The sequence below is a fragment of the Tamandua tetradactyla genome, chromosome 4 (assembly GCF_023851605.1).
Source record: "Tamandua tetradactyla isolate mTamTet1 chromosome 4, mTamTet1.pri, whole genome shotgun sequence".
In the NCBI taxonomy this organism is placed as follows: domain Eukaryota; kingdom Metazoa; phylum Chordata; class Mammalia; order Pilosa; family Myrmecophagidae; genus Tamandua; species Tamandua tetradactyla.
The window spans coordinates 80224679-80244740 of NC_135330.1; the positions used below are offsets into that span (position 1 = coordinate 80224679).

The following is a 20062-nucleotide window of genomic DNA, read 5'->3' on the forward strand; positions in this document are numbered from 1 at the left end:
GGGTCTGAGCAGATGTGCTTGGGCTGTTACATGGGCAGAATGCTGGTAGGTGTGTGGAGCATGTGGGTTATGGGAGTCCGGGTGTGGGGTACAGGGTATAGAAGTTGGGGCACAGGGAGGGCAGGGTGCAGGTGTGTCCTTATGCAGGGGGAGGGGTCCAGGGGGACCAGGATGCAGGTACTCGAGTGTGTAGGGGCTGGGCACAGGCCGTGGAGGTTGCAGGATGTGTGTCACGGGTGGGTGATGTTGGATGGGCAGGACCCTGGCACAAGTATGGGGGGTGGGAGGGATAGGGGTACATGTGCTTGCGCAGGGTGGGGTTTATGTGCAACAGATGTGCACAAGAGTACCTGCCAGGTGTGGGAGAAGGGCACTTGTGCCAGGCGGTGGAGCAAGAGTATTCACGTAGGCAGGGTAGGGATAGTAGGATGCAGCGGTCAAGTGGTCAGTGCAAGGATACATGGGTGCCCAGCGGGATGTGACTGTGCCTATGAGTGGGTCTAGGGTTTGGGGCCCTGGTGTGCACATGCGCAAAGGTCAGGGGCAGCAGGGCGTAACTGCACCTGCATGGGCTGGGGGTGAATATGGTCTGGATACTCGGGTTAGTGTTTGCCTACAGCTGAGGGAGGCAGGGTGGGAATGAGTGTGTGCACGTGTATGTCTGGGGGTCTGGATGCTGATGTGCACATGCACAAAGCTGGGGGGTGGGGGGGCAGGGTAGGGTTGCGTGACAGTATCGGCTAGATTCAGGTGTGGCCCAGGTATGATGAGAGTCCACAGCCTGGATGTGTAGGTGACAGCCTGCAGGAGCAGGTCAGGGTTGAGGGGCTGGATGCAGGTTCACCAGTCTCTGAAGGGGCAGCACAAGGCTGTGCACTTGCCCAGGAGAGGTGGGTAGGGCTGGGACAGGCTTGTGTGCATGGGTGGGGCAGGGTGGGGAATGAATGGGGAGGGAGTGGGGCTGGCGTGCTTGGAGCATACTGGCAGGGGTGGATGACAGAGTTCAGGGGCTTGGGGTGTGGGGGGAGTTCTGAGTCATGGGGCAGGGGCAGCACACGAGGGTAGCGCTTTCAACAAACACGGCTTGGCTTATTTTCTTGTCCCTGTCTCCATGCCTGTGTACTTCTGAAGACTCCAGGCCTTCGTCTGGAAAGGGGAGCATTAGGCTGTTTGTACTAGCTGGATGGTCTCCAGTTCTCTGTATTTCAATCCTTCTGCTTTTCAACCAGGGCCTCCTTATGTGGTGTAGAAGACCCTCCCAGGTCACTTACACTCTAGAATCATTCTCTCAGTTGTTTTTCTGTCATTTCTCAAACTGCTTTTTGGAGCAGGGGTGAACTCGACTTATCCTGTTCTGCCATCTTCTCCTGTTTTCTTATTATTGAGTTTTAAGCTCCCAATAAAGGAGCTCCAAAGTACACAAGCCAAATATTAGCAAAACTGAAGGGAGCAATAGACATTTCAACAATAATAGTAGGAGACTTCAATACACCACTCTCTTCTATAGAAGAGAACAAGCAGACAGAGGAGCAACAAGAGAACTGTTTAGAGAACTAAAGAATTTGATAAATAAATTAGACCTAATAGACGTGTACAGGTCATTACATCACAAAGTGCCACGATATACATTTTTCCCTAGTGCTCATGGAACACTCTCCAGGATAGATCATATGCTGGGGTGCAAAACAGGTCTTTATAAATTTAAGAACACTGGAATTATTCAAAGCACTTTCTCTGATCACAATGGAGAGAAGCTGGAAATCAGTAACAACCAAAGAACAAGAACTTTCACAAATATATGGAGACTAAATAGCACACTCTTAAACAGTGAGTGGGTCAAAGAAGAAATTGCTGGAGAAATCAGTAGCTATCTAGAGACAAACGAAAATGAGAATACAACATATCAGAACTCATGGGATGTGGCAAAGGCTGTGCTGAGAGGGAAATTTATTACCCTAAATGCCTATATTAAAAAACATGAAAGAACAAAAATCGTGGGCTTAACTGCTCACCTGGAGGAACTTGAGAAGGAACAGCAAACTAATCCCAAAGCAAATACAAGACGAGAAATAACAAAGATTAAAGCAGAATTAAATGACTGGGAGAACAAAAGAACAATTTCTATTTTTCAATAAAACCAAAAGTTGGTTCTTTGAGAAAATCAATAAAATCAATGGACCACTAACAATGCTGACAAGGAAGAAAAAAAGAGAGGATGCAAATAAACAAAATCAGAAATGAGAGAAGGGTCATTACCAAGACCCTGAAGAAATTTTTCAAAAATCCTAAGAAGATATGGTGAACAACTACATGCCAACAAACTGGACAACTTAGATGAAATGGACAAATCCCTGGAAACAAAAAAACAAGCTATACTGACTCAAGAAGAAATAGAAGATCTCAACAAACCAATCATAAGTAGAGATTCAAACTTCATCAAAAATTTTCCTACAAAGAAAAGCCCAGAGACAGATGACTTCACAGGGGAATTTTATCAAAAATCTCAAAAAGAACTAACACCAATGCTGCTCAAACTTTCCCAAAAAACTGAGGAAAAAGGAACACTACCTAACTCATTTGATGAAGCTAATATCACTTTAATACCAAAACCAGGTGAAGATTGCTGTAAGAAAGGAAAACTACAGACCAATCTCCCTAATGAACACAGATGCCAAAATTCTCAACAAAATAGTAGTAAATCAAATCCAACAACACATTAAAAGAATTATACACCACAACCAAGCAGAAATGCAAGACGGCTCAATACAAGAAAATCAATCAGTGTAATACAACACATTGACAAATTGAAAGGGAAAAATCACACGATCATCTTGAATGATACTGAAAAAGCATTTGACAAAACTCAACATCCTTTCCTTATAAAAACACTTCAAGAGATAGGAATTGAAAGGCAACTTCCTCAACATGATAAAGGCATATATAAAAAACCCACAGCCAGCATCATACTCAATGGTGAAAGGCTGAAAGCTTTCCCCCTAAGATTGGGAACAAGATAAGGATGCTCTCTGTCACCACTATCATTCAACACCGTACTAGAAGTTCTAGCGAGAGCAATTGGGCAGGGAAAAGAAATAAAAGGCATTCAAATTGGAAAGGAAGAAGTAAAACTTTCATTATTTGCAGATGGCATAATACTATACTTGGAAAATCCTGAGAAATCTACAACAAAGTTACCCGAGCTAATGAACAAATTCAGCAACACAGCAGGTTATTGTAGAGAGCCGCTTTCCGGGTTTGGCCTAGTGGACACGCTGCAGCCTGCTCTAGAGTTCCCCCCGCCCATCGAGTGAGCCAAGATGGCGCTCACATCCTGCTTCCGCAAATGACGCACGCGCCCACCAACCCTATCTTCCAATCACCTCTGTATACGTGGCACTAACCTATTGGGTTTGGGCACAGTATATAAGAGGTTACCCGGACGGGGTGGGTGGAGACGACCCACAGGGAGCCGTGCCTGACGGCCGCATAGAGGTTGTTCCCCCGCGGGAAATTTCGCCCGCGTGGAACCTGTAACAGAGAATGCAAGCTTAACTCCAGTAAAGGTCTGTGCTTACAACTGCTACATGTCTTGGATCTGTATTTCTCACCAGCGCGGATTTGTCTGCGTCTCTCTGTCTCTCCTCATTGTCTCACCCGCCGGCCGGGGGCTTGACGCTGAGCGAGAAGTCGCGGACAGGTTATAAAATTGATGTGCAAAAGTCAGTAATGTTTCAATACACAAGCAATGACCTGAGTCAATTAAGGAAAAAAATCCATTCAAAACAGCAATTAAAAGAATTAAATACCCAGGAATGAACTTAACTCGGGATGTAAAAGATTTATACTCAGAGAACTACGTAACATTCCTAAAAGGAATCAAAGAAGATCTTAATAGGGTAGAAAGACATTTTATGCTCACGGATAGGTTAAATGTAGTTCAGATATCAATTCTACCCAAATTGATCTACAGATACAACACAGTACCAGTAAAAATTCCAATAACCTACTTTGAAGACTCAGAAAACCTAGTTACCAAATTCACCTGGAAGGGAAAGAGGCCCTGAATAGCTAAAAGCATCCTATAATAGAAGAAGGAAGTAGGATTAACATTCCCTGATTTTAAGTTATTATAAAGCCACAGTGGTTAAAACAGCATGGTACTGACACAAAGAAAAAAGTACTGACCAATGGAATCAAATTGGGAGTGCAGAAATAGACCACCAAATCTATGGTAAACTGATCTCTGACAAGCCCTCAAATCCACTGAACTGGGACAAAATAGTCTTTTCAATAAATAGGTACGGGAGAACTGGATATCAATAGCTAAAAGAATGAAAGAGGACCCTTACCTTAGACACTAAATAAAAATTAACTCAAATTGGATCAAACACCTAAATATAAGAACCAGTACCATAAAGCTCCCAGAAGAAAATGTAGGGAAACATCTTCAAGACCTAGTAGCAGAAGGTAGCTTCCTAAACTTTTACACCCAAAACAAAAAATAGATAATGGGAACGCCTCAAAATTCAAAGCTTTTGCACCTCAAAAGACTTTGGCAAAAAGGTGAAGAGGCAACCAACTCAATGGGAGAAAATATTTGGAAATCACACATCGGATAAAGGTTTGATATTTTGTATACATAAAGAAGTCACACAACTCAACAACAAAAGAACAAGCAACCCAATTATTAAGTGGGCTAAAGATACTAATAGACATTTTTCAGAAGAGCAAACACAGTGGCTCAAAAGCTCATGAAGAGATGCTCATTCTCATCAGCTATAAGGGAAAGGCAGATCAAGACTACAATGAGATACTACCTCGGATCTATAAGCATAGCTGCTATTAAACAAATAGGAAACTACAAATGTTGGAGAGGATGTGGAGAAATTGGGACACTTCTGCACTGCTGGTGGTAATGTATAATGGTACAGTAGCTATAGAAGACATCTGGCAGTTCCTTAGGAAACTAAACACTGAGTTGCTCTATGACCTGGCAATACTACAACTCAGTATATACCAAGAAATTCTGAAAGCAGTAACAGAGATTTTCACCGATGTTCATAACAGCATTATTCATAATGGCCAAAAGATGGAAACAATTCAAGTACCTATGAACAAATGAGTGAATTAACAAAATGTGGTATATGAATACAATAGAATATTATGCAGCAGTAAGATGAAATGACATCCTGAACCACGTGATAAGATGGATGAGCATTGAAGACACAATGCTGAATGAAATAAGCCAGAAACAAAAGATAGAGACTGTATAATTTCAGTTTAGTGACCACGGTGAAGGTAAAATCAGAGGTTTGCAATACAGAATATAGGGGACCTACAGATACAGAGAAGCTTGAGATGGGTGAACAGTTTGCTAATGAGGCTGAACTTAATTTTAAGGGAATAGATAGAAGTGAAGGCAGTTCACTAGTGGGTCTATAAGTAATGTTACCATATTGAAGGCGAATATGATTGAAAGGGGTTATATAGATTCATGTGTCCTACCAATTAACACTACAAATATAAATAAGCTCTTGCATGAACTACTGGAAAGGTTAAAAAAAAAAGTGTATTCTCATTTTAGGAAATTAGTGAAATAGTGACAAGAAAATAAAATCACATAATTCTACTACCCAGGTATAATCACAAACATTTTAGCATAATTTCTTCCAGTATTATATCTATGCATATCAATATATATATTTTTTATTAATTAAAAAAAATTAACAAAACATTTAGAAATCATTCCATTCTACATGTACAATCAGTAATTCTTAATATCATCACATAGCTGCATATTCATCATTTCTTAGTACATTTGCATCGATTTAGAAAAAGAAATAAAAAGACAACAGAGTAAGAATTAAAACGATAATAGAGAGAAAAAAAAAACCTATACCTCACATGCAGCTTCATTCAATGTTTTAACATAATTGCATTACAATTAGGTAGTATTGTGCTGTCCATTTCTGAGTTTTTATATCCAGTCCTGTTGCACAGTCTGTATCCCTTCAGCTCCAATTACCCCTTCTCTTTTTTTTTTTTAATTAACGGAAAAAAAGAAATTAACTCAACATTTAGAAATCATACCATTCTACATATGCAATCAGTAATTCTTAACATCATCACATAGATGCATGATCATCGTTTCTTAATACTTTTACATCGGTTTAGAAGAACTAGCAACACAACCGAAAAAGATATAGAATGTTAATATAGAGAAAAAAATAAAAGTAATAATAGTAAAACCAAACCAAACCAAAACAAAACAAAACAAAAACCTATAGCTCAGATGCAGCTTCATTCAGTGTTTTAACATGATTACTTTACAATTAGGTATTATTGTGCTGTCCATTTTTGAGTTTTTGTATCTAGTCCTGTTGCACAGTCTATATCCCTTCAGCTCCAATTGCCCATTATCTTACCCTGTTTCTACCTCCTGCTGGACTCTGTTACCAATGACATATTCCAAATTTATTCTCGAATGTCCGTTCACATCAGTGGGACCATACAGTATTTGTCCTTTAGTTTTTGGCTAGACTCAGTCAGCATAATGTTCTCTAGGTCTATCCATGTTATTACATGCTTCATAAGTTTATCCTGTCTTAAAGCTGCATAATATTCCATCGTATGTATATACCACAGTTTGTTTAGCCACTCTTCTGTTGATGGAGATTTTGGCTGTTTCCATCTCTTTGCAATTGTAAATAACGCTGCTATAAACATTGGTGTGCAAATGTCCGTTTGTGTCTTTGCCCTTAAGTCCTTTGAGTAGATTCCCAGCAATGGTATTGCTGGGTCGTATGGCAATTCTATATTCAGCTTTTTGAGGAACCGCCAAACTGCCTTCCACAGTGGTTGCACCATTTGACATTCCCACCAACAGTGGATAAGTGTGCCTCTTTCTCTGCATCCTCTCCAGCACTTGTCATTTTCTGTTTTGTTGATAATGGCCATTCTGGTGGGTGTGAGATGATATCTCATTGTGGTTTTGATTTGCATTTCTCTAATGGCCAGGGACATTGAGCATCTCTTCATGTGCCTTTTGGCCATTTGTATTTCCTCTTCTGATAGGTGTCTGTTCAAGTCTTTTTCCCATTTTATAATTGGGTTGGCTGTCTTTTTGTTGTTGAGTTGAAGAATCTCTTTATACATTCTGGATACTAGACCTTTATCTGATATGTCATTTCCAAATACTGTCTCCCATTGTGTAGGCTGTCTTTCTACTTTCTTGATGAAGTTCTTTGATGCACAAAAGTGTTTAATTGTGAGGAGCTCCCATTTATTTATTTCCTTCTTCAGTGTTCTTGCTTTAGGTTTAAGGTCCATAAAACCGCCTCCAGTTGTAAGATTCATAAGAAATCTCCCAACATTTTCCTCTAACTATTTTATGGTCTTAGACCTAATGTTTAGATCTTTGATCCATTTTGAGTTAACTTTTGTATAGGGTGTGAGACATGGGTCTTCTTTCATTCTTTTGCATATGGATATCCAGTTCTCTAGGCACCATTTATTGAAGAGACTGTTCTGTCCCAGGTGAGTTGGCTTGACTGCCTTATCAAAGATCAAATGTCCATAGATGAGAGGGTCTATATCTGAGCACTCTATTCGATTCCATTGGTCGATATATCTATCTTTATGCCAATACCATGCTGTTTTGACCACTGTGGCTTCATAATATGCCTTAAAGTCAGGCAGCGCGAGACCTCCAGCTTCGTTTTTTTTTCCTCAAGATGTTTTTAGCAATTCGGGGCACCCTGCCCTTCCAGATAAATTTGCTTATTGGTTTTTCTATTTCTAAAAAATAAGTTGTTGGGATTTTGATTGGTATTGCATTGAATCTGTAAATCAATTTAGGTAGGATTGACATCTTAACTATATTTAGTCTTCCAATCCATGAACACGGTATGCCCTTCCATCTATTTAGGTCTTCTGTGATTTCTTTTAACAGTTTTTTGTAGTTTTCTTTATATATGTTTTTTGTTTCTTTAGTTAAATTTATTCCTAGGTATTTCATTCTTTTAGTTGCAATTGTAAATGGGATTCGTTTCTTGATTTCCCCCTCAGCTTGTTCATTACTAGTGTAGAGAATGCTACAGATTTTTGAATGTTGATCTTGTAACCTGCTACTTTGCTGTACTCATTTATTAGCTCTAGTAGCTTTGTTGTGGATTTTTCCGGGTTTTCGACGTATAGTATCATATTGTCTGCAAACAGTGATAGTTTTATTTCTTCCTTTCCAATTTTGATGCCTTGTATTTCTTTTTCTTGTCTAATTGCTCTGGCTAGAAGCTCCAACACAATGTTGAATTATAGTGGTGATAGTGGACATCCTTGTCTTGTTCCTGATCTTAGGGGGAAAGTTTTCAATTTTTCCCCATTGAGGATGATATTAGCTGTGGGTTTTTCATATATTCCCTATCATTTTAAGGAAGTTCCCTTGTATTCCTATCTTTTGAAGTGTTTTCAACAGGAAAGGATGTTGAATCTTGTCAAATGCCTTTTCTGCATCAATTGAGATGAACAGGTGATTTTTCTGCTTTGATTTGTTGATGTGGTGTATTACATTAATTGATTTTCTTATGTTGAACCATCCTTGCATACCTGGGATGAATCCTACTTGGTCATGATGTATAATTCTTTTAATGTGTTGTTGGATACGATTTGCTAGAATTTTATTGAGGATTTTTGCATCTATATTCATTAGAGAGATTGGTCTGTAGTTTTCTTTTTTTGTAATATCTTTGCCTGGTTTTGGTATGAGGGTGATGTTGGCTTCATATAATGAATTAGGTAGTTTTCCCTCCACTCGATTTTTTTGAAGAGTTTGAGGAGAGTCGGTACTAATTCTTTCTGGAATGTTTGGTAGAATTCACATGTGAAGCCATCTGGTCCTGTACTTTTCTTTTTAGGAAGCTTTTGAATGAATAATTCAATTTCTTTACTTGTGATTGGTTTGTTGAGGTCATCTATTTCTTCTTGAGTCAAAGTTGGTTGTTCATGTCTTTCCAGGAACCCGTCCATTTCATCTAAATTGTTGTATTTATTAGCGTAAAGTTGTTCATAGTATCCTGTTATTACCTCCTTTATTTCTGTGAGGTCAGTAGTTATGTCTCCTCTTCCATTTCTGATCTTATTTATTTGCAACCTCTCTCTTCTTCTTTTTGTCAATCTTGATAAGGGCCCATCAATCTTATTGATTTTCTCATAGAACCAACTTCTGGTCTTACTGATTTTCTCTATTGTTTTCATGTTTTCAATTTCATTTATTTCTGCTCTGATCTTTGTTATTTCTTTCCTTTTGCTTGCATTGGGATTAGTTTGCTGTTCTTTCTCCAGTTCTTCCAAGTGAACAGTTAATTCCTGCATTTTTGCCTTTTCTTCTTTTCTGACATAGGCATTTAGGGCAATAAATTTCCCTCTTAGCACTGCCTTTGCTGCATCCCATAAGTTTTGATATGTTGTGTTTTCATTTTCATTCGCCTCTAGGTATTTACTAATTTCTCTTGCAATTTCTTCTTTGACCCACTCGTTGTTTAAGAGTGTGTTGTTGAGCCTCCACGTATTTGTGAATTTTCTGGCACTCTGCCTATTGTTGATTTCCAACTTCATTCCTTTATGATCCGAGAAAGTGTTGTGTATGGTTTCAATCTTTTTAAATTTGTTAAGACTTGCTTTGTGACCCAGCATATGGTCTATCTTTGAGAATGATCCATGAGCACTTGAGAAAAAGGTGTATTCTGCTGTTGTGGGAGGTAATGTCCTATAAATGTCTGTTAAGTCTAGCTCATTTATAGTAATATTCAGATTCTCTATTTCTTTATTGATCCTCTGTCTAGATGTTCTGTCCATTGATGAGAGTGGGGAATTGAAGTCTCCAACTATTATGGTATTTGTGTCTATTTCCCTTTTCAGTGTTTGCAGTGTATTCCTCACGTATTTTGGGGCATTCTGGTTTGGTGCATAAATATTTATGATTGTTATGTCTTCTTGTTTAATTGTTCCTTTTATTAGTATTTAGTGTCCTTCTTTGTCTCTTTTAACTGTTTTACATTTGAAGTCTAACTTGTTGGATATTAGTATAGCCACTCCTGCTCTTTTCTGGTTGTTATTTGCATGAAATATCTTTTCCCAACCTTTCACTTTCAACCTATGTTTATCTTTGGGTCTAAGATGCGTTTCCTGTAGACAGCATATAGAAGGATCCTGTTTTTTAATCCATTCTGCCAGTCTATGTCTTTTGATTGGGGAATTCAGTCCATTAACATTTAGTGTTATTACTGTTTGGATAATATTTTCCTCTAACATTTTGCCTTTTGTATTATATATATCATATCTGACTTTCTTTCTTTCTACACTCTTCTCCATACCTCTCTCTTCTGTCTTTTCGTTTCTGACTCTAGTGCTCCCTTTAGTATTTCTTGCAGAGCTGGTCTCTTGGTCACAAATTCTCTCAGTGACTTTTTGTCTGAGAATGTTTTAATTTCTCCCTCATTTTTGAAGGACAGTTTTGCTGGATATAGGAGTCTTGGTTGGCAGTTTTTCTCTTTTAGTAATTTAAATATATCATCCCACTGTCTTCTAGCCTCCATGGTTTCTGCTGAGAAATCTACACATAGTCTTATTGGGTTTCCCTTGTATGTGATGGATTATTTTTCTCTTGCTGCTTTCAAGATCCTCTCTTTCTCTTTGACCTCTGACATTCTAACTAGTAAGTGTCTTGGAGAACGCCTATTTGGGTCTAATCTCTTTGGGGTGCGCTGCACTTCTTGGATCTGTAATTTTAGGTCTTTCATAAGAGTTGGGAAATTTTCAGTGATAATTTCTTCCATTAGTTTTTCTCCTCCTTTTCCCTTCTTTTCTCCTTCTGGGACACCCACAACATGTATATTTGTGCGCTTCATATTGTCCTTGAGTTCCCTGATACCCTGTTCAAATTTTTCCATTCTTTTCCCGATAGTTTCTGTTTCTTTTTGGAATTCAGATGTTCCATCCTCCAAATCACTAATTCTATCTTCTGTCTCTTTGAATCTAACATTGTAGGTATCCATTGTTTTTTCCATCTTTTCTACTTTGTCCTTCACTTCCATAAGTTCTGTGATTTGTTTTTTCAGTTTTTCTATTTCTTCTTTATGTTCAGCCCATGTCTTCTTCATGTCCTCCCTCAATTTATCGATTTCGTTTTTGAAGAGGTTTTCCATTTCTGTTCGTATATTCCGCATTAGTTGTCTCAGCTCCTGTATCTCATTTGAACTATTGGTTCGTTCCTTTGACTGGGCCATATTTTCAATTTTTTGAGCGTGATCCGTTATCTTCTGCTGGCGTCTGCGCCTTTAGACAGATTTCCCTGGGTGTTGGATCCAAAAGTTTGGAAGATTTTTCTGTGAAATCTCTGGGTTCTGTTTTTCTTATCCTGCCCAGTAGGTGGCGCTCGTGGCACACGTTTGTCTGCGGGTCCCACCAGTAAAAGGTGCTGTGGGTCCTTTAACTTCGGAAAACTCTCACCGTCCAGGAGGTTCGCTAGCCGAAGCGGCTTGGAAGAGTGCCAGCTGGCCCGGGGTCCGAACGCGGGGAGGGTCGCTGGCCGCCGCAGCCCGGGAAAGCGCCCGTCCGAATTTCCTAGTCAGCCCGGGGCGCCAAGCGTGGCGGGAGTGTGCCAGCCGCAGCGGCCCACCCGGGAGAGTGCACCGTTCCCAGGGAGTCACGGGTTTGGAAGGGCCCCCCCCCCCCGTCACCGTTCTCCGTGGCCTGGGGATTTCCGATCCAATTCTCTCAGTTGGTCCGGGGGGCTGCGTGTGGTGTGGGCGCCAGCCACCACAGTTTGAGGGGACCGCCTGTTCAATTCTCCCAGCCGGCCCGGGAAGGGGGAAGGGAGTGACTCTGGCCGCTTGCCGCCCCGCCTGGTGAAGCCCGCGCCCCTCGGCGATCTCACCAGAGCGGGTTCTCTCAGCCAGCCAGTCGTTCCAGGATGGGGTACGCTGTCTTTTTTATCTCTGTCATGGCTTTGGGAGCTGTTCTGTATCGTTTCTACTCTCCTAGTAGCTGTTCTGGAGGAGAAACTAAAATCCGCGCCTCTTACTAAGCCGCCATCTTCTCCGGAAGTCTGCATATCATTATTTACATGAGTTTCTAGCAAATCAAAATATTGTGCCTGAATTCTGCCATTTGTATTCTTTCCTATACTTCTGTATTGTTCTTTTTAAAATTTAAAATGAAAAGAAAATTTAATATGCCTTTTAACATTCTATGTTCATAAAGGATCTTCAAAAATATGACTTAATGGTTGCTTATCACTGTATCATATGAGTATACACCATAATATTTTAATCATTTTCTACAGATGTACACAGGTCTACTATTTCAAATCTTTTATTACTAGAAACAGCATCGCAATGCATATCCTCACACACAAACCTTCAACCAGATCTAATTATTTCTACAGGAGAGATTCCTGTAAGTAGAATTACTTGGTCAAGGATTAAAACTATTTCAAAGCTTTTGATGTATAAAACTAAAATTCTTTCCACTAAGTTTGTGCCAAATTACACTTTCACCAGTGCATTCCACAAAAGGGATGAATGGTGCTAAATCTATGAACATGTGAAAATATTTTAAACCAAAACAAAACCCACTAAAATATGTGAAAACATTTTAAACCAAGAAAAAACTAAAAATATGTTAAAATACTAATTTTTGTAAATAAAAATATTTTTGAGATATTATATATGTCGCTAAAAGTTTAAAATAACTCTGAATAAGTGATCTATAAATCTAAGTTTCTGTTTCAGAAAATAATTTCTATTTAGTTCAATTTATTTGTCAAAAGAATCAGAAACAAAATAGAACAAATATTTTAAAATATTAATTTTTTAATGACTAATTCCTTTGCTAAATGTTAAAAGAAAGTTTTACAAATATGACTTATTACCTATGAAATGGCTTACTTAAAAGTATCATTTTCTTTAAAAGTTTTCAAGTTTCAATGTCTTAGTTTCATTTCACCATAAATTCACAATGAAACCATTACCTGACTTGTGTCAAAATGAACAAGCCAAATCTCTTTCCCTGCTGCAAAATCTTTCAGCAAGCAGTAAAATCAGTTGAGTATGCTATATAGTAACCAAATTAATTTCATTAAAAATACAGATGAAGACTAAAAGCTCAAAATCAAGTTCATTTTAATTTTGCAATAATGTACTACTCAGAAATATACAGGCATTCAATCACTTTTATTAGTCTTGACACAGCCATTTGAGAGCAAAAAGGATAAACCATCTCAGGAAAGAAGGTAACGTCATTAAAAAAAAAAAAGTAGAGTCATCTTTACGTTTTGGCTTTTCAAACTATGCATTTACCTACTATATGTCTCTCTCATTTCATTAAAATTCTTGCAGAAATTTTATCATAAAGAATAAAGGAAAGAAAATAAAATAAAATATAGGCCAATTAATCTACATCCTTTTTATTTTTTTGAGGGGATATGAGTACTGAGTGAAAAAACAGAACAATGGGCTAAAGTTCGGTTTGTGCAGTATTTGTGAATGTAATTTATTCACAGTCTGATGGCTCCCATGCAGGCCCCATATATGTTTACATTATTTAATGACTAGGTATCTTTTCACCATTAAAAGTTTATTTAATAAGGGCTCTCTGTCACAGTCAAAATATTTTGGTTAAGAACATTACAAACTAGAAATAGTACAACTAAACTCTACTGCACCAATGATAGCAGTACAAATAAGTTTTAACTTTGGTTTCCATGCCATTTAACCGAGTTTTGATTCCAAGCCTAACTTCTACCTACTACATTTAGTAATGTAAAATAATTTCATAAATTAAAAAGCAATAATGGTAGTGGGCAGCATTCCCACCAACACTGAAGCAGTGAATGAATTCTGAAATTTAGGATGCTGCATCAAATATGGCAGAAGGAAATTCTTCTTTCTTCTATAACGTGCCCTATGTCAACTGCTTACATTTTCAATAAAATTTAGAGAAACAAAATATATGACCTTGCAATATTTTCTCTGAACTTAACTGGGAAAAATTTATGAAATACTAATTCTGGAAATTACTACATGGAAACAGTAAATAATATATTAATATGTAACATAAACTTGGCTATGGATTATTATGTACTATTATTATGTACTATTATGTATTATTATAGTTGTATAACACAAATTTACATGTATTTCAATATTTAAGTTTCCTGAGCTAAAAGGAAGGCCCAAATGAAGAAAATATTTTTACCTCTTAGGAATCATATTGCCATCACTCAATAGTGAGACATTTTACCAGAAGTATAGCTCAAGTAAAACTGGAGACAATCCCTTGAATAACGGTCACGTGCACAAGCAGGCTATTTTTCCCACATTCCCTTGCTTGAGAAAGCAAATGGGCTTTCTTGGGTATAGCTCAAGTAAAATTGGAGACAATCCCTTCAATAATGGTCATGTGCACAAGCAATTTTCCCCACATTCCCTTGCTCCAGAAAGCAAATGGGCTTTCTTGGGCCAAAGATGGCACTTAGCAGGGGTGTGAAGGAGTGTCTAACTAATCACTGCTTCTGTACTATCTCATCCCTGTGTTTAATTTCATAGTGATAACATGCAAACCTTGTTCCTCATTTTATTCCCAACTTTCAACTGCTTAGTATCCTTCAGGATATTTCTGTTCAAGTATATAAACACATTCTCTTCTAATGCATGATTTCTTTTCTTCGTCCCTTCTAATTCCTGTCTAATCTCTCTACTTATCTTTAAACAATGAGTCAAAAACTTCCCCTAACTATAAATAAGTACAAAAGTAGTGCTATGAGATTCTATAGGTTTGTCCAGAGTGATGCCTCGATAAATCCCAGAAGGATGTGAACAGTGAATAAAAAAGTATTTGCAAAGTCCCCTTGGGAGAATGATGAGAAAGGGGGAAACTCAACTTTCCCAAGTGGAGAATTCTTGATAGTCTCACAAGCAGTGGGGACAACCAAAGCAACAGGTTGAGCCCTTAATCTTTGGGTTTGTTCATATAAAACTTAACCCTGCAAAGGATAGGCTAAGCCTACTTAAACTTAGGTCTAAGAGTCCCCCAAAGAGAATCTCTTTTGTTGCTCAGATGTAGCCTCTATCGCTCAGCCAACAGGACAAGCAAACTCACTGCCCTCCCCCTCTACATGGGACATGACTCCCAGGGGTGTGAACCTTACTGGCAACGTGGGGCCAGAAATCCTAGAATGAGCTGAGATTTAGCATCAAGGTATTGAGAAAACCTTTTCAACAAAAGGGGGGAGAGAAATGAGACAAAGTCTCAATGGTTGAGAGATTCCAAACAGAGTTGAGAGGTTATCCTGGAGGTTATTCTTATACATTAAATAGATATCACCTTTTTAGTTAAAGCATAACAGAGAGGCTGGAGGGAAATGCCTGAAAATGTAGAGCTGTGTTCCAATACCCATGTTTCTTGAAGATGATTTTATAATGATATAGCTTTTGCAATGTGACTGTGTGATTGTGAAAACCTTGTGTCTGATGCTTCTTTTATCAACCTTATGGAGAGATGAGTAAAACACATGGGTTAAAAAAATAAATAAATAATAGAGAGAACAAACGTTAAAATAAATTTAGTAGACTGAAATGCTAGTGATCAATGAAAGGGAGCAGTAAGGGGTATGGTATGTATGAATTTTTTTTGTTTTCTTTTTATTTTTTTTTCGGAATTGATGCAAATGTTCTAAGAAATAATGATGATGATGAATATACAACTATGTGACAAAAAAAAGAACGTTCCTATTGTATGTTGATTGGTTTTATTAATAAAAATTTAAAAAAAAAGTGCTAGTCAGTTGTTTATATAAAGTGGATGAGAAATCCTCAGTAAAATGGCAACGTAGAGGAGTGAGAACTGAAAGTCAGTGTACCTGAATTCTAGTCTGACACTACCTAGGTTTTGATTATTATCTACTTTGACCCCTGTTTCAATCTCAGTTCCCATTCTACTAAATGATGGCATCAGACTATCTCAGTTATTTTCAAACTTTGTTTTACAAAACAGGATATCTTGGGCCACGGTGGCTCAGCAGGTAAGAGTGCTTGCCTGCCATGCCTGAGGACCCGGGTTCGATTCCCAGTGCCTGCCTATGAAAAAAAAAAAACATGAAAAAAAAACAAAACAGGATATCTTAAGGGTTGCCAAGTAGGAAAAAGAGAATGAGCTGGTTGACATTAGGCAGAAAATTCCCATTTTTATATATCTTATTATGTACTATGGGCCTACCTAAAATTTCTTCTAGACAAACCAAAAAAATTTGGAAATCAGTGTATTAGATGATCCCGAAGTTCCTTCCAGGTCTACAATTTTATTGTAGTAGATCTTACAAAGAAAGCCCCCCAAAAAAAGAATAATTAATGATAGACCTAATAAGCATTTCTACATTATTTTAAAACTTCTTGATTGGCATATAATCTATTTTAAAAGTACCTGGAAGAACAAAGGACCATGAAGTTCCACTGTCAAACCAGATGTCTAAAATATCCTGACCAGGAGCATATTCCAGTGCATCTGAACCACCAATCTAAAAAGAAGATATAAAAGCATTTTAGTTATACAACATATACAGTAGATATAAAACAAACAAACAAAAAACAAGAAGAAGCAATACTTACAGCCAGCCAGTATACTCAAACTTTAAAATGAAATTTAAAACTTTTTAATTAAAATATTTCACCATTAAGTACAATGGCCTCCATTTGCATGTAAAAGTGATTCTGACCACTTAATAATTACATATTTAACAATGTAAGTATGAAGTGGCTTTTATTTTCTTGAAATTAACTTTCAATTTGGATTTTGTGATATATAACATAGTCAATTAACTCAAAGTTCAAATCCTACAAAGTCCATTAGGCAATGTCCTCTTATAATTTTAAGAGTCTATAAATCATTACATTTGTGTTTTTATTTCCCCCTTTTCTTTTTAAGATGGGCAAGCACTGGGACTCGAACTCGGGTCTCTAGCACGGCAGGTGAGAACTCTACCACTGAGCCACCAGTGTCCGCCCATAATTATGTTTTTGTTTTTTTTTAACATGGGCAGGCACCGGGAATCGAACCTGGGTCCTCTGGCATGGCAGGCAAGCATTCTTGCCTGCTGAGCCACCGTGGCCCGCCCCATAATTATGTTTTAAAGTTATAATTATATCTGATTAGTCAACCAAATTAGTCATATTAATCTTGACCCTCAATGAGATAAGAAATGTTACAATCAAATGACCACAATAATCTACTGCTATATTAAGTAGTAGTACTCTTCTATAGCTAAGCAAAAAAGTCTGGTTTCACAAATGTATTGGCTCACAATTTATAGAGAATAAATTCAGTAACTTTACATGATAAAATAACTCCCTCAGATCCCTTACGTTGTCAGTAAATCACACACAAAGGTTGTTCAATACAAATAAAAATTTACCTGAGATAAGACTTCTTTTGGAAGAAGCTGCTCAGGGGGAAGAGTCCACCAAATATCACTGCCATGTTGTTCTACTAGTTGAATAATATGCTCAATGGTTTGGCTATTTTGGAGAGGAAAAAGGCAAAATTATTCTGTTAACCAATGTAGCTAATGCAGATTTTTTTTTTTATTAAGAAATAGTGAAATTTATTTTCTATCTGCAGCCTTAATATTTTCCCCCAAAGTTTGGTAGAATATTAATGCATGCTTGGCTGCTGCCATCTTAAATTCAATAATTAACAAAATCAAATCATATGCATCCCTTGGGTGAAAAAAAAGACTTTTCCTGACATCCTTATTTCAGTCATTGATTTCTCCATGTCTATCAATTTATTTTCTTTTCAGGTACTGACACTAAAAATCTGATTATCACAGCCTCCTCGATTTCTACCCAAATTAAGCCAACATGATGTCAATTCTACCTTTGAAATATTACTCAAATTTGTCATGTGTTCCCATTGACACACTATTTAGTCTAACTTCATTGCCACAATACTAGATTGATGCAGTGGCCTGACTTTTCTTATCACACCAATCCCCTGTTCAAAAACGTTCAATGACCCCTCACTGCTTATAGGTCTAAGTCCAATACATCTGCATGAGTGGCATTGCCATAGTAAGGGCATGGACTTTGATAACAGATATCCAGGGCCATATCTTACTCTGTCATTCTTATTATGTGACCATGCACAAATACTAAAACTTATCTAAATCTGATCGTCTCATCTGTTAAGGAGAAAAATACAATTTATTCATTCAAAAACTATTTATTAAGCACCTCCAATATCTTTACACTGGAGATATAATAGCAGTTATCAAGACAGAGAAGAGCCCTCTCCCAATTGAACTTACGTGTTAGTGGTCCTAGATACTTACCTCAGAACTGTTCAGAGCTAAATGAGATCATATGTATAAAACAGCACAATGCCTACTATACAATAGAAACCCAATAAATGCATATCAAAGGAATACTGAAACTGGTTCTATTCTTTTGGGAAGATACACAGTTGTAACTTGCAAATTTAACTCAGAAAAAATATTTATACTGAAGTTTCTCAAAGGAATAACTTATTTTCAATTTACCATATTTAAATTACTATTGCAGCTTTGTAGACATTACTATTTCCTCTAGTTGTTTTCCACTGAGTACCAGTACATGTAATGGTTAACAGTATGAATTCTGGAGTCAGGCAGCTTTGGCTTATTTCCTGACTGTATCAAGGATGAGCTACGTGACCCTTGGCAAGGCACTTAGCATCTTTGCTCCTTGGGTTTCTTCATCGTGAAACAGGTAATAATAATATCCTTCAGATATTATAATATTAATTAATAAATTATTATTATGAATATGACTTGAGTTTATATAAAACACCTAGAAAAATATCTGGTACATATTAATAATATGTTTAAAATTATGTAAGCATTAGCTACTATTCAAGCTGATTCTGTGAGGTGAGGTAAATGTAGATGGAGTTAACTGTGTGTTAAACAATTACCAAAACGCACATCTATATTAATATTTAAGGATTAAAACACACATAATAAAGCCAACTTCTAGAGTGTCTTCCTTTTACCACATTCCACTAAGGTAACTAAGAATTAACTGTAGGTCCACAATAGCTGATAGAAATATAAAGGATATTGGATAGGAAAAAGCACTCAGCACTTTTTCTGGATCTGCTTCTTATTAATCATGACTACCTACGGCAAATAATTCAACTTCTCTAGGTCTGATAATTCACAGGTCTGATGTAGGAATCAACAATCAACAGGATACTGTAAATTTAATACATTCTATAAATGAAAGTATACAAAAGCAGGTATGGCAAAGTTGGTACACTATGAAGGACATACCAGAAAAGTATAAAGCTACCAGCATCTACCCTGAAGACATCATAACTAACAAAAATTTAAAACGGGCAAAAGTCCATATTTCTATGACAGTCACTCATTTTAGACGGACTTTAACAGTAAAGATAAACTTTTGTGATATGAGACCATAAAAACTCTGTGTAATAACTACTTAATTTTATGATGGTAATATTTAGTTACATATTACTACGTTATATAGTTTGCACAGAACATGACTTAAAAACATACTGTAATAGAAAAATCTCAATAAACCTAATGTTATTATTCTAAAAGAACAAATCAATGTACCAAAGTACATTTACGTACAATCACAATATGGTATATTGTCCATGCCAATTATTAAATTTTCATCATAAACAATGATTCTAAAAATGAGTAGCCTTCCACCTTCAAAAAAAAATATCATTAGACCTAAAACTACATCTAATGATTGACAACCTTAGATTAACAATAAAACAGTAAAAATTATTTCCTATATAGGAAATAAATCATTTAGAAGAAAAAGTAAATGGTTAAAATTTCATATTAATTTAGAAATTATATTGGAAATGTTAGGATTAATAATCAAAATAAAAGCATTTACACATATATCACACATTATACTTTTCAAGGCACTTTACAAGCATTCTCTAATTGTTTTCACAGAAATACATGTTTAGTATTTGACAGATAACTGTTCTGTGA

At 37.2% G+C, this 20062-nt stretch overlaps 1 protein-coding gene across 1 annotated transcript in view; it reads right to left on the bottom strand.

Moving 5' to 3' along the window:
- The window catches only part of IARS2 (isoleucyl-tRNA synthetase 2, mitochondrial), a 109485-nt gene that overhangs the window by 36519 nt on the left and 52904 nt on the right, over positions 1 to 20062 (bottom strand). The window contains 2 exon segments of the mRNA XM_077157875.1: positions 16477 to 16570; positions 17465 to 17567. Coding sequence (XP_077013990.1) covers positions 16477 to 16570; positions 17465 to 17567 — 197 coding nt within the window.